At 38.4% G+C, this 16,145-nt stretch overlaps 1 protein-coding gene across 1 annotated transcript in view; it reads right to left on the bottom strand.

Annotated features, from left to right (window-relative positions):
* LOC115208541 (complement C3) overlaps positions 1-4,088 on the bottom strand; it is a 54,960-nt gene extending 50,872 nt beyond the window's left edge. The window contains exons 1-3 of the mRNA XM_029776671.1: positions 3,973-4,088; positions 1,396-1,591; positions 375-543 (exon numbers count right to left, since the gene is read on the bottom strand). Of these exons, the coding sequence (XP_029632531.1) occupies positions 375-543; positions 1,396-1,591; positions 3,973-4,046 (439 nt within the window). The 5' untranslated portion in view covers positions 4,047-4,088. The remainder of the gene's footprint in view (positions 1-374; positions 544-1,395; positions 1,592-3,972) is intronic.
* Positions 4,089-16,145: the final 12,057 nt, after the last annotated feature.

Raw genomic sequence — 16,145 nt, 5'->3', positions numbered from 1 at the left:
TGTGTTGTTGTATGTGTCGAACTGCTTTGCTTTATCTTGGTTAAATAAAGGTGAAATTATTATATCTTTCATGTGACTTTCGACCTGACCCCAAATTAATCAAACTGATTCACAGGGCAAAGCATTTCCGGCAAATGACAAATGAGTAGGTCACATTTTTAGCCCAGTGGGCTTGTCTAACTAGTTTTTTTTATCTGGCTAATATTGGTGGCCCCAAGAAAAAAACATGGGCCGTGTGGTGGCCTCAAGTTAAAAAAATGATCCGGCTCATTAGAAATAATAGGGTCGATTTCTGGTTCCAGTCCGCCCCTGAGCAGAGGTGATTGCTGAGCAATGCTATTTGGAAGGCTTTAGGTCAGTGGGCTCAGCCATACCTTTACTTTCTGGCGTGTAAATGGTTTTGTCCGTTTGTACAAATATGTAGCCGGTTTGAAAGGAGACCAGGACTACTTTTTCAAGACTGTGGCCTGGGAACTCAGCTTGCAGGTACACATACTGGTTCCCTGTGTAGTCCTCATCAAAGAAGCCAGGTCCCTCCACGATCTGACAAGTTTGAGAAAACACAAGTGATGAGGATTTTTTGTGCGAAGTACACGACCACAGGTAAAATACTGAATTTAATATCTTATATGAAGTGATCTCAGATACAGTGCCTTCATACCCTTTGACTTATTCCACATTTTGTAATACAGCCTGAACTCAAAATGGATTAACAAAAAAAATATCACCCATCTACACACAGTACCCCGTTATGACAAAGTGAAAAAAGGTTTTTAGACATTTTTTCAAATGTATTGAAAATTAAATGCAGAAATATCTCATTTACATAAGTATTGACAATCTTGAGTCAATACTTTCCAGTAGCACATTTGGCAACAATTACAGCTGTAAGTCTTTCTGGGCAAGTCTCTAAGAGCTTTCCACACCTGGATTGTGCGACATTTGTCCATTATTAATTTCAAAATTCTGTGTTTGAAATGCACTGCTCGACTGAAGGACCTTACAGATAATTGTATGTGTGGGGTACAGAGATGAGGAAGTCATTCAAAATCATTTTAAACCGTTTTATTGCACACAGAGTGAGTGCATACAACGTATTATGTGAGTAGTTAAGTACGTTTACTCCTGAACTTATATAGGCTTGCCATAACAAAGGGATTGAATACTTATTGACTCAGGACATTTCAACTTTCAGTTTTGAATTTGTAAAAATAAAAAATAAATACACTTTGACATTATGGGGTATTGTGTGTAGGCCAGTGACAAAAATCGAAATGTAATCCATTTTAATTCACTCTGTAACACAACAAAATGTGGAAAAAGTCAAGGGGTGTGAATACTTCCTGAAGCCACTGTACATTTAATTTATGTAAGGAAACATATATAAAGACTTACGTTAACGTCCATAAGTGCCTGGTATTTGTTAGTTAAATTCAGGGACACCCTTGTAGATGCGAGCAGTTTATCTTTTGCAGGGAAGTTCTTCACTGTGATTTTGACATTGAGATCATCGCCTGAGTAATCTTGAGCTTCAACAAAGACCCTCTCCATGCTACCCACCCGTAGAGGGTTAGGAGCAGACATGACATACCTGCAGTGGTTAAGAGAGGAGAAAGGAAGATGAAAAATATGGAGGGTGGAAGATTGATTTGTACTTAACTAAGGCCAGGATTTAATTCAAGGCACGTCATAGCACAGCACGCTATAACAGACTTTAAAGGTAATTTACAGTTGAGCTGACATGCGCAGCATTTACCATGAATGTGATCTCTGTGAATGTTGGAGAAAATGCCTTTAAAAGGCATATTGTTGGCTGTCTAGTGCACTGAATCCCAGCCTAGACCTTTTTGTTATGGAATGACTGACATCTGATCAGTGTGTTTGTACTTGCATCTGTCTGCATATGTGTTTATTGGGCATCTGTCTGCAGCAACATGCTGTGTTTGGAGCAGCATAATAATCCTTTTTAGTTCCCATTTCTCACGCCATTCATAAAGTATAGCAAACTGCTGTAATCTGCAGAGACCCTCATTGTGTGTTACAAATGTATTACCCCTGAACAAGGTTCTAGTAGGCGTATGTACAGAGCGTAAGAGATCAATGTTACACTGAATGAATTTGTTAATTAGTTAAGTTATTGTTATTAAATGTTATATTCCAATGTTATTTAATGTTATTAGTTGTATTCCTATTCCAATATTATATTTAAATTAATAGATTTTTTTTAAAGAATTAAAAACAACTATTGAAAACCTTTTGCTCCTAAATGTAATTTTATTGACTGCTGGGATTTAAAATCTTGCATTATTCAAATAATATTCAGTGCAATTGTACAACAAAGAAAGAACAAAGTAAATTCATGTGCAGGTGAATTAAAAAGAGGCACTTTACAATAAATCTCCTCATACTGCGGATATTAATGGTGACATATGCAACACCATTTCCCCCCATGTTTGATTTAAATAATTACAATAAGACAACCAGACTTAGCTTTTAATTCTTACTTACTAAATCATTTCCATATAAAACGTATTAAATGGAGTTTAAATGTAAACTGTACCCATTTATTGCCCTTTATAGTTTATTTGCCTAAGCATGACCTTCAATTTTTTTTCCCAAATGTTGCTTTTTTGTTGTTAGCAATTCGACATTGTTCTTAGGAGGGGCTAGTTACCCCCTAGTACCCTAAATGTCCGTTGGCTTTTCATAGCCGAGCATTCAGAGGTGGAGACAGTAGAGGTCGAGACGGTGGCTAAAGTAAGCTGATGTTTGTAGAGGTTGTTTAAAGAAAACCAAACCATAGATTACAGTTTCTCCCAGCCAATAGAATACTTTCAGGGTGAGGAACTTCTTAACATCAAGTTGTAAAATCCGATCTTCCTATTTGACTTAAAAGGTGAACAATCCCCCCCTCCTTTTTTTGTAATATATTGCACATTTTGGTGTAATCGCAGGGGATAAAAATTCAACTGATATGTCATAACATTATGGTACCCGCAGTGACCATGCAAACAAAACATGAATAAATCCACAATGCATGCACAGTAACTGGTAAACAATAAATTGTATGGCACTAGCCACGTTTCCATCCATAGAGTGAAGTCATCGTCTAAAAAAAAATCACGACAGCCGTGATGGAAACTATACATTTCAGGTACAATTTTATAAATGAAGACAAATAATTTGTTTGTTTGTTTGACATGATGTGATCTTTTTGTGTCTGTAAAATTAATTATGCGAGAAATTGCGGTGGAAACTCCTTTATGCACAAATATTGATATAATAACCATCATATCGAGCTAAATTTGTGAGTCAAACAATGACATGGTGTGTGGTTTTCAGTTTATCCATTCAGTTTATTAGGCTACAGATTAAGTTATGAAGTTATGATGAACTTCACAGGGTGGTTAAAAGTGCACAGTGATCTTGATGCTTCTTTCCAATAAATATTGAGGGTCTTATTCTGGTGATATGATGATCGATGCTTGACTGCCGTTTGTCAAATACAAATATTCTCTCTCGCTCTTATCCATAATAATCTCATCAACTAGACTAGCCTACCCTCACTGTATCTGCGAGCGGTTGGATAGAGCGCATTTGCCAAGACCAGAGTAGGCACATTTGCTATTTAAAGTCAAGTTGAAAATGCGATGGAAACATATTGTGTGTAATGCACTACGTCATTATTGTTATTGTTGTTATTATTATCGCCATTGTAATGCACTACGTTATTACACACAGATATGTATCCACAACTAGTCAATTTTATCCGCAACAAATCCGTAATGTCGCCAATTGGATGGAAACCTAGCTATTAATACTACCATTTTTAGAAGTAGTACTTATTATTTATCAATGTTTCTATGATACGTTTACGATGACAATTCTTGGAATGATGGCTGATGTATTGCCTTTATTGTGGGACCAAATGTTGTACCACGTTGAAACCGATCTTATTTATGATGTACTCACAGCACTTCACCCTCGGAGAGAATAGGGAGAGACACAGCCACAGCGGCCAGCAACACCAGCTCCACCCGCATCATGTGAGTCAAATTAAAATCCAAATGAAATAGCTTCACCCAGGCTCAAGCTTTTATCGTTGCATTTTCCTGACCGTAGCTGCTCTTGACCCTTCACATTGGGACGGGTGCCAGACAACACGCTCACCCTCCCTCCCTGTATTTGTTCTTAGCAGAATTGGGAATTCCCAGGACAGCGAGATACAAGACATCCCTTAAATCCCACTTCTGCCACATAATTAATGAGACTCCTCTTAACTGTGTGTAATTGTTTATTTATTGCTGTTAAGACTTTACCTATGCATGTCAGTAAGATGGCATGTGGGTATCTTCAAAAAACGAGAACTTGGGAAACCGGTTGGCTAGATAAATTAAATGAATGTGTGAAGGAGTTCAACTGAGAGACTCTTTAAAGAAAAACAATAGGCTAAGTAGGTTTCTGATAGATGCAACATTTGTTTCTACTTAACTTTGACCAAATAGATGTTTGAGCCATTCTTGCCCACCAATAACTGGCACATTTTTTATGATTTAGCTAATGTGTGTGTGGGTTACTGATTGATCATTTCAACGACATTTTCTGGCAGCTTTTCTCTCTCTCTGCAAACAGTGTTTGCTGTGTAATAGGCAAGTGGCAATGCCCCCAATCTTTTTCAGATAACCCTACCCAAGGTACAACAAAATACAAATGTTTTTTCACATCCCTAATCCATTTATGAAATGGATGGTTGTGTAGAAATATTTTATGCAAAAGTGGTTAAATTGATAGATTCTGTGACAACCCCCTGCCCCTAAACTCAAAAAGTGCAGAATAATTCCTGGCTTGAGTGGTGATGGGCCACATAACTCATGTAACCCAATATCACGTGCTCTGACATTGCTTAAATTTGAAATAAAAGTTGTCAGTCGTATGCACTTCTTACACAAATAGCATTAAGATATCTTATTTTATCTTGGACAAGCCTGGAAACACAGAGATACAATAGGCATAAATATCTACAATTAATATTTATAATGAATGTAAGCTTAACTTTTTGGTAGTGTCACACGCGTCGTTGTAGGTAGACCAAAATGCAGCAGGTATATTAATCATCTTCTTATTTATTGAAGAAAAACACTTGAACAAAACAAACGGCGAAAACAGCCCAGTAAGGTGCACAGACTATACTAGGAACAACCACCCACAAACACAAGAGAAAACTAGCCCACTTAAATATGGCCTCCAATTAGAGGCAATGACAACCATCTGGCTCTAATTGGAGGTCGTTCCAAAACCCTAACATAGAAATAGAAAAACTAGATAAACACATAGAAATAGAAAATATAGAACATAAACCAAAAACCCTGAAACACACAAACCAAACACCCCCTGCCACGCCCTGACCAAACTACAATAACAAATAACCCCTTTTACTGGTCAGGACGTGACAGTTATTATGACCTGTACTCAATACTATTTTTGTGCAATTCAATTATGTTGGGAATCCAATATGCCTGCCCTAATTACACTTAATCATCTTTTTCTGGATATAGAAAAGGCAGCAGTATCACGCCCTGACCTGAGAGAGACGGTTTATTTCTCTGTTTTGTTGGGTCAGAGTGTGGGGTGGGCATTCAATGCTTTGTTTTGGGCCGAGTATGGTTCCTAATCAGAGGCAGCTGTCTGTCGTTGTCTCTGATTGGGAATCATGCTTGGGCAGCCTTTTCCCACCTGTGTTTGTGGGTAGTTGTCTTCTGTTTAGTTTTCTGTACCTGACAGAACTGTGCACTTTCGTTTTCTCTTTGTTATTTTTTCTTTTGTGTTCTGAGTTATAATAAATATTCATCATGAGCAATCAACACGCTGCGCTTTGGTCCCCTCTCTACGACAGCCGTTACAAGCAGACTGCTTGTCATGGCAACACCAAGTATTCCAAGTCACAAGCCTCTGAGGTTCAATGAGCCAACTCAGTCTCCAACAAAAGGAAAGTGAATGTTGACTTGGTGACATTATACACTGCAAACCTTTATTCTTTACTAGCACAAATATATTGAGTAGGCTGAACTTAAATATTTCCAAATGTTTCACTCACTCAAACACTTTAAGTGGCACTGACACAAAACTTGATGAGAAGTCATGTGAACTTTACATGTGTAAGTTGTCCAAAACAATTAAAACACTTTTAAGTACTTGTAACATATTATTTTTAAGTGACAGTAGCTTAGTTGTATAAGTGCATGTAACAAAAGATAGCTTGTACATTGAACATTCATTTGCTTGTAGATGCAACTTAAAAGTAATTGTAACATAACAAAACCTGATTTTTAAGTAAGAAATATATTTTTCTTTTGTTACATGTGATACTTAGTTGGCATTTGTAACATTGTAATTTTGTGTTCAAATCAGGTAAACATATTGTGTTTACAATTACATTTTAATTGTCAACCTTGAATTACATATTTTTGTTCAGCTGACTTCGCAATAAAAGTATTATTACCTTGCTAAAATTAAGTACTTATGTAGCACTCAAATAGTAAAGTAGGCTACTTTGTTGATTTATAAGTGTCATGTCAGGTGAACATAAAACTTGCGATGGGTGTGTACAAAAACATTTCCAGTATTACATTCCTTTCAATAAAAAAAGTATGTGGAAATTAGAGCAACTTTGTGTTGACTTCAATATTAAATATAGTGTGTCTTCAACTTACAACTTATTTATTTAATATGACTTACAGGTTTTTGTCCAGCTGACTTTGCAATAAAAAAATTGCCTAATTTAAGTAATATTTTTTTACTTGGAAATTCACAGAATTTTGTTTACATATAATTCCATAGTGAAATTCCCAGCCTAGATATGTCATGCCATGCAGTGGCTAGAGGATCATTAGCCAACGTTACTTGCTTCCTGCTAAGAATTTTCAGAGTTCGGCTGCAGGGCCGCGATTACTTCCATTGTACTTGCTAATTTACGATTATGTTGCCACTGCTAGCAAACGACAACGCACGGGACTGGAGACGTTTTTGTTCTAATGGTACGCAGAAAGCTAACTTGCTGTACTGCATGCTTGCATGTTTGATATATGCAAATGTGATATGCGAGGTTCAGGCTAGCTAGAAACAGCTAACCTGCTGCCCCACAGTAAAGGTATTTAGCTAGTTAAAGAAAAGTGCATGTGTTTTGTGTAACCTATACTTTATGTATGCCGTTCTGTTGGATGGAATTGAAGGTTTAGTTTGTGCCCACCTCCATGTGGTGGCACCATACTTTTTGTTGTGTGTGGCCACTGACATCACTGAAAACAGCTTCACATTCACATATTATGGATATGCTTAATTCGAGCATATGCATATTAATTCCGTTACTACTTATTGAATTACAGGCTTGACATCAGTCGTCTTAAAGTAATTGTTATTATGTTCTCTTTGGTTTTGCAGAAATGGGTATGGTATCATCTCCCTTCAAACTTAGTGATCTTGGAGGAAGGTGGAATTGAAAGGATGATACTACCATAACGTCCAGCCTCGATTGACCAACTTATCATTTTACTGAGGCAGCAATTTGACATTCCTTACATCATTGACATTCAGTTTCAAAACTCAGTCTGATTCACAGTTTTGTAAGCTGACTTGCGTTGATGATCTGCCAAACAGGGGCACAATTAAGCTTTTGATATTGGAGGATGCCATGACTAGCTCTGGGGTGTCATTGAGTAATCCACACTTATCAACTTCACAGCATCCAGGAAAACTGAGTGACAACCTTTTCACATGATCTTGAATTGTTACTGAGAGAGGGAAATCAAGGGTATTACCAATTTGGAAGACAACTGGTGTTGACCAGAAACCAAAGACAGATTTTGGATGGCTGGTGCCACGCTGGTATAAAGGATTTGGAGACAGGTGCAGGAATACATAATAGGGTTTTTTAATACACGCAAAACACATATACAAAACACTGGGCTGTACCCAAACAAAAGAGCGAGGGTAAACCTCGTTGAACAACACGATACCCGTAATACACAACCCGTAATACACAACATATAAAGCACGCAGCATAACAGCTGCACCAACACAAAGGTACTCACACGACCAACGGACATGGGAACAATAACCGACAAGGCCATGGTGAACAAAGGGCACACTTATACAATACTAATCAAGGAAAATGGCACAACGACACCGGCCTCGAGGGTGATCACAGGAACGCAGTGTGGGTCGATCAGGACCCGATGCAGCTGTCGAAGTTGCGTCGGACGGGCCAGTTGCAGCTGCTGAAGTTGCGTCGTTGGACTGACCCGTTGTGGCAACGTCAGACGGCCCAGTTGCAGCTGCCAAAGTTGCGGCGACGTTGGACGGATCAGTCGCAGGACCGTCGGACGGACCATTCCCGCTGTCTCCCTTAATGGTAAATTATTCTGTCACATTGGTAAAAGGGATCGGAAGACAGGAGCAGGAATGCGTAATCCCAAATTACAGCGCACCGTGTAAGGCACGGGGACGAAGACCGAACAAACACATATACAATGCAATGGGCTATACCCAAACAAAAGAGCAAGGGTAAACCTCGTTGAACGACACAGGACGATACCCGTAAAACACAACATATAAAGCACGCAGCATAACAGCTGCTCCAACGCATAGGTACTCACACGACCAACAGACATGGGAACAATAACCGACAAGACCATGGTGAACAAATGGCATACTTAGTATTTAATCAAGGAAAATGGGGACCAGGTGTGCGTAATGACAGTTCCGGAGGGATCTGTGACAGCGAGGCAAAAGCTATGTATGAGAGGAATGAGTATCCAGGTGAGTGTGACTTTGATGCTGCAGAAGCCTTAGTCCACTGACATAAATGTCTTGCTGACAATGGGTCACCAAAAGGGTGGGAGGGATGGAATAATGGCTTTAAACCTGTTGGGGATACAATCCCGTTAATGGGATTGGTTGGGCAACAACCAGTGAAAGAACATGGCGCGAAATTCAAAAAATAATAATCTCAAAATTAAAATTCAAGTATTATACGGCATTTTAAAGATACTCTACTCGTTAATCCAATCACATTGTCCGATTTGAAAAAGGCTTTATGGTGAAAGCAAAACATTAGATTATTTTAGCATAGCACATCACCAATAAAAAAAAAAATAAGCACGATAGCCATCACAAAACCAGATATACAGCTAAAATTAAGCACTAACCTTTGACAATCTTCATCAGATGACACTCCTAGGACATCATGTTAGACAATACATGCATTTTTTGTTCGATCAAGTTTATATTTATATCCAAAAACCCAATTTTTACATTGGCGCGTTACGTTCAGAAAATGTTCTCCCCCGATAACTTCCGGTGAAAAGGCACATTTAATTTACGGAACAACTCATAACGTTGAAAAAAAATTCTAACAATTATTTAAAGAATTAGAGATAATCTACTCCTTTAAGCAGCCACTTTGTCAGATTTCAAAATAACTTTACGGAAAAAGCACATTGTTCAATATTCTGAGTACAGAACTTAGCCTTCAATGCTAAGCTATACACTATACGTCGACAAATCTCTAAAAATATGTTCAAAATATTTACTTACCTTTGCTGATCTTCGGCAGAATGCACTCGGATGGGCACCCACTTCCACAAGAAATGTTTATTTCCAAATACGTCCGTTTTGTTGACCTATCCAGAACACTTTACAATACCATGTGGCGTGGACTCAAATCCGTAGACGAAATGGCCAAAATATCCATCACCGTTTGTAGAAACACGTCAAACGATGTTTACAATCAATCCTTTAGGGTATTTTTTAACGTAAAATTGCGATAATTTTACAACCGGGCTATAGGTATTCGTCATACAAGAAAAATAAAACAACAGCTAAGTCACGTGGATGCGCGTCATAAGACACCTGTTCTCAGACTGGCCAGGGATTGAACGAGCCAGAATTTTCTGCCTGGTTACAGATGACGGATGAAAGCAGTTCCTAAAGATTGTTGACAGCCAATGGAAGAGTCAGGAGGTGCAACGCAAATCCTATGTCATTGTAGTTTTTCAAGGAATTCAAAAGAAAACTACATTTCGAATTTCTCCCACTTCCTGACTCAATTTTTCTCAGGTTTTTTGCCTGCCATATGAGTTCTGTTATACTCACAGACACCATTCAAACAGTTTTAGAAACTTCAGAGTGTTTTCTATCCAAATCTACTAATAATATGCATATTCTATTTTCTGGGCCAGAGTAGTAACCTGTTTAAATTGGGTATGTTTTTCATCCGGCCGTGAAAATACTGCCCCCTAGCCCCTTAAAGTAGGCAAATACAGAACGAAACTAGGCAGTGTCACGAACCGGCTCAAAGATCGTAACAAAAAGGGAGACAACGTGGAGATAAGGAATAACAAAATATATTTATTAACTAAAGTAAACTAAAGACAATTAACAATGGTGTGTGTAGTCAGTAATCAGTCGTGTAAGTGAGTGGTTGCATGCATAAATGTGATAATGGGGGTGTTGAAAGGTGCCAACGCAAACAAACAAAAATGCCACAAGCAAAATACATCAGTGTCTGCATGGAGAGTCTCCTCAATGAATGGGGAAGAGGTGCATTTATCCTGGGACACACCCGAACCCAGGTGTGTGTCTCATTTCGCTGACGACCCTCCCGGCTCCGCCCACCGACATCCTATTAAGGAAAACAAGAGCAAAGAGAAAGAATTTGGCTGACAGAGTGGGAGGGTCGTCACAGCAGAGAAAGGAGTCCTAGGTTGGTAAAAAAAGGAAAGATCCAGGACCACCACTAAAACACACCGTTTACTGTGGCCCAGTCAACCTCTCACAGTTCCCTCAATCAAAGTTGAAGCAAATCTGGAAAAACTAAGGACCGATATTGCTCTTGAGATGAAGACACACAAAGACGGCTGTAATCAATCGCTGTATGGGAAAGACATTTGCCCTGAGAAGACAGGAGATTCTGAACAGCAGTCCTGAAATACAGACAGTGGAGAATAGATGGCTGACACAATTTCTAGAGTCTTTAAAAAATATATTTAATCTACAGATATGTGCTGAGTTTCATCCCATAACTAATCAGAACCTGCAGCGATCGTTCTTTGCTGCACTAGACCATCACACTGAACGCTTGCTGGCTTTATCCCGGGAGGTGCAGGGACAGATGGGGAGCTTTGGTTTTCGTCTCTCTGCCATTCTGAAGATGTATGATGAAATGGTTTGTTACATTCTAATTTACATATTTGGTCGGTTTCATTGGTTTGTGCGGGCACTCCCCCTATTTATTATTTTATTACATTTTTGACCATTTTCCAAACCCCACCTTTAGTGTACAGTACATAAAATTGGTTTGGGGTGAAATGGTAGTAAAAGGGGTGTTATGTCTCGATTAGGGATTGAGCCAATGGATAGCCATATTGGTTTAAAATCACAGTGCCTATATACTTTTCCCATTTGTCCTCTACAAGTTGATTTATAAATGTTCTGTCTGTGTCCTTTTAGCAATCAAGGGATGTGAATTTCAGTCGAACTGCTGCCTTTCATTGTCTCCTAGCACTACTTCGTGAAAGCGACCCAGAGGTGTTCAAAACCTACAAGGTTGGTTAGTTCTTACACGGTTATTACAGAGTTTAAGACTGCTCCTTTTAATATTGAGTAGCCGTGCCCAGAAATCACAACACATCTTCCACATTGGTTGATTTGTATTTCACATTCTTCCGGTTGTCATACTGTAGGAACGTGAGTCAAGAAATCATGGTGTCCTCATTGGTCCAGTCTGCAAACTTGCTATCATCTCTGATGATGAAGATGCAGTCTCCCTTCAGCCACACCAAGTCTCCATCATCCTCAAAGATAGAGTGGTGATGCACAGCTTCCAATCATGGCCAGATGTTTTCTCGTTCTTTTTGGCCTGGTTTATGCTCTACATCCGGATTACCCAAAACCCATGTCCAGCTCATTTCTATTCATCCAGCAAGTGTTCCTTAATGTTGATTCCATAAATCTCAAATCAAAAGTTTTGGCCTTGAAAAAGAAACTATAACCTAATTATAACCTGTTTTCAGGTCAAATGTGCCTGTTGTAAGACAACAACAAATGCTTTTTGTTTTGTTTTTCTTCAACCTTAGAAAAGAGAACTTGGTGATTGTTGGAACAAAAAAAAGTTTCAGAGTGTATGTTTGTTTGTTATTTCCCCTCATTTGGGTTCTCTTGAAGTGTAACCAGAGGATTACATTTGTTTTACACAATAGTACTAATTTCAGCTATTATGTTTGTTTTAGGTTATATTGCCTAACCAACAAATACTCAATCATTACTTGAATTATCAGACGTCGATACTCGTATTAATTAACTTGAAGTCATTAGACGTTTACAAAACAACACATGATGAACTGCTAAATGGGTTTGCTTGGCTTTGAACTTTGCTCCTTGGTTTGCTTTGAGAGAACATGCCATCATGCTAACCTCTACTTATAGTACTAATACTGAGCGCATTCATATAGCAGTCTATACAGTAATATAATAAGTCATCTGTCTGTGTTATAATATTATGGTGTTGAGGGAGCTCATGGTCTCCAGGTGCTCCTTCAGGCAGTTATGGTGGAAATTACAAGATTATGTTATAATGCTGTTATTGCATCAAATGGTTGTTTTATCAAGGGGTTGTTAGAATGCTCATCTGTGTGTGTTCTACTGAGGATGGGCCTCTAGAGGATTTACGATGTCTTTGGGAATCATGACCTCCCCAGACAAATTGCTAGAATGCTTAGAATATGTGTAGGAGGTTGAAATGTGAGACAGTGCTACGTTTCTTGGGAGGAGGCTGAGCCAGTGCTATAGCATCCGGTCATGTGCAGGAACCCATGGAATGAGTTATTGCTTTTATGCTTCTTGTTTTATGAAGAATGTATGCATTTTCACCATGTAAGTTAATGTTCTTAAATCTTGTAACTTTCTTTTAAATTGAGAGAATTCTCAAAATGGGGGATTATGGTGGACATTTCAAGATTATGTTATAATGCTGTTATTGCATCAAATGGTTGTTTTATGCAGCAGAATAAGAGGTTGTTAGAACACTCATCTGTGTGTGTGTTCTACTGAGGACGGGCCTCTAGAAGATTTACAATGTCTTTCGGTGATACCGCATTCCAGAGCATGAGTTAATGTTTCTGTTCTATAAGGTACCAAGGAGAGATGACTCCAGGGCCAGACCCTGGTCTCTACACAATGAGATACTGTCTGCTGTGAATTATGAGTATCTTTCATACAAATCTTAACCTTGTGACCCATTCCATACATCTGTTGTTTGTCATGGATGGACTTTGCTATAAAATGCTGTGGCTCAAATCCACTCTTTGAGTTCTCAGTGATCACCTCCATGGGTGATTACCGACCAGCTCCATTACTGCAGTAATTAAATAATACAGTTTGACTGTTTTGAAGAAATCTAAAAGTCTCTCCATTTGATTACAATAATTTCACCACACAGTGTTAACAGCAGTGCTCCAATGAGAATTGATTTTGGCATGTTGGGTGGCATCTACCTGTTCGTTGCACAGCATAAAATTGTTTTCCACAGCAGGGTTAACTGGTGCATCTGAACATCACTGTTAGTAGACCCTACTTCTAAGACTCACCATACATATAATAGACGCATTATAAATAAGCCCTAGAATAAGCCCTAGAACAGCCCCAGAACACTAAACAAGAAATTCAAAATAAACCCAGAACATTAAACAGAAAATTATGTCTCCTAGGCCAATTCTGGGTGTACTATGTGCAGCGTGTCAAGAACCCAATGACAAAAGCATCGAGGACATTTTGTGTGAGGCCCCTGAATGTTTTAAAGGAGTTTTGGATATGAGTGATGGACATATGGCTTACATATTCCAACCAGAGGATTCAACTGAACATTTTCACAGACAGTGGCCCCAGCCCCCTTTATCAAGCAAAACCCGGGAGTTTTTCTCCTGCGCTGCGTATGAGAGAATGGCTTAAGATACGGCTAGCGCTATGTCAGATTGAACACGCACTGAGTGGTACATCCCTACCCTGCTACGCATTGGAAGAGGAGGTGTACGGGCGCGATGATTTGAAAGCCATAAGAATCTCTTCAATAGCATATAGCCCGACTCCAAAGTGACAATTTTAGCATGTGAACAATATGATAGTAGAAATGCTACAAAATCTGCTAGTTCGTATGTATTTTCCAAAGCCTGCAAGGATGTGAATTATTTTATGACTGTCTTTAGCTTTAAATGGTGTGATTACCATATATTCCTAACCATGATGAAAAAGCTGGACAATCTTTTCCAAAATCGTGAACAATTACGCCGTTGGGCGCTTCTATCCAACCTCTCTAGGGTAGGGGGCAGTATTTGCACGGCCGGATAAAAAACGTACCCGATTTAATCTGGTTATTACTACTTCCCAGAAACTAGAATATGCATATAATTGTTTGATTTGGATAGAAAACACCCTAAAGTTTCTAAAACTGTTTGAATGGTGGCAAAACGGTGAATGATGACTTTGGAGCCCCTGGCTGAAAAACAGTAGCGCATTTGGATAGTGGTCGATCTGAGAACAATGAGACTGAGGCGCGTGCATGAGCCGACACCATGTTTTTATTTTTTAGTCTTTGAACGAAAACAGGGTTTCCCGGTCGGAATATTATCGCTTTTTTACGAGAACAATTGCATAAAAATTGATTTTAAACAGCGGTTGACATGCTTCTAAGTACGGTAATGGAACATTTTGATTTTTTTGGTCTGGAAATGCGCTCGCGCGTTACCCTTTGGATAGTGACCTGAACGCACAAACAAAACGGGGGTATTTGTACATAACTATGAATTATTTGGAACAAAAACAACATTTGTTGTGAAAGTAGCAGTCCTGGGAGTGCATTCTGACGAAGAACAGCAAAGGTAATCCAATTTTTCTAATAGTAATTTTGAGTTTAGTGAGCCCCGAAGTTGGCGGGTGTCTGAATAGCTAGCCTGTGATGGCTGAGCAATGTACTCAGAATATTGCAAAATGTGCTTTCGCCGAAAAGCTATTTTAAAATCTGACATAGCGATTGCATAAAGGAGTTCTGTATCTATAATTCTTAAAATAATTGTTTTGTATTTTGTCAACATTTATGATGAGTAATTTAGTAAATTCACCGGAAGTTTTGGGTGGGAATGCTAGTTCTGAACATCACATGCTAATGTAAAAAGCTGCTTTTTTATATAAATATAAACTTGATTGAACAAAACATGCATGTATTGTATAACATAATGTCCTAGGAGTGTCATCTGATGAAGATCATCAAAGGTTAGTGCTGCATTTAGCTGTGTTTTGGGTTTTTGTGAGATATATGCTTGCTTTGAAAATGGCTGTGTGGTTGTTTGTGTCTATGTACTCTCCTAACATAATCTAATGTTTTGCTTTCGCTGTAAAGCCTTTTTGAAATCGGACAATGTGGTTAGATTAACGAGAGTCTTATCTTTCAAATGGTGTAAAATAGTCGTATGTTTGAAATATTGAAATTATAGCATTTTTGAGGTTTTTGTATTTCGTGCCACGCTCTTCCACTGGCTGTTGAATAGAGTGGGACGCTAACGTCCCACCTAGCCCATAGAAGTTAACAGTAGTTGACTGAAAGAAAGAACTTGGATTTTAAGAGTAGTTTTTGACTTAATATGTTGAAGTGCAGCTGGTTTCCACAAATTATTTGAGTTAAGTAACAAAAAATATGAAGTTACTCAGGACTACAATGTGATACCATTTTTTAAACTGTTTTATGTTTAATTTACTCAATAAAAGTTGCATGCAAACTTGAACATGTTGATTCGGTATTTGTTGAATGCACTCCAAAGAATACAGTAACTAAAGTCATTACTTACAGTGATACAACATGAATGATTTAAGTTATTAATCAAGTGATATTAACATACTGTATACAATATAGTAATATTAATTGGTATTGTAAGTAAGTTGCTCAAAAGTTACACAGTTTGGATAACAATTGAATTCACAGTGACATGATAGAACCAAGTTAAGTGACAAGTTGCCATGGCTTTAATGTTTTGAGTACAAACCTAACTTTACAACTAAAGTTATTGTAGGGAGTAAAAGCAAGTTAATGGACAGACATCTTT

Source organism: Salmo trutta, chromosome 14 (assembly GCF_901001165.1).
Source record: "Salmo trutta chromosome 14, fSalTru1.1, whole genome shotgun sequence".
Taxonomy (NCBI): Eukaryota; Metazoa; Chordata; class Actinopteri; order Salmoniformes; family Salmonidae; genus Salmo; species Salmo trutta.
Note: the sequence above shows the minus strand (reverse complement) of the source record. Positions and strands in the feature narration are given on the sequence as shown.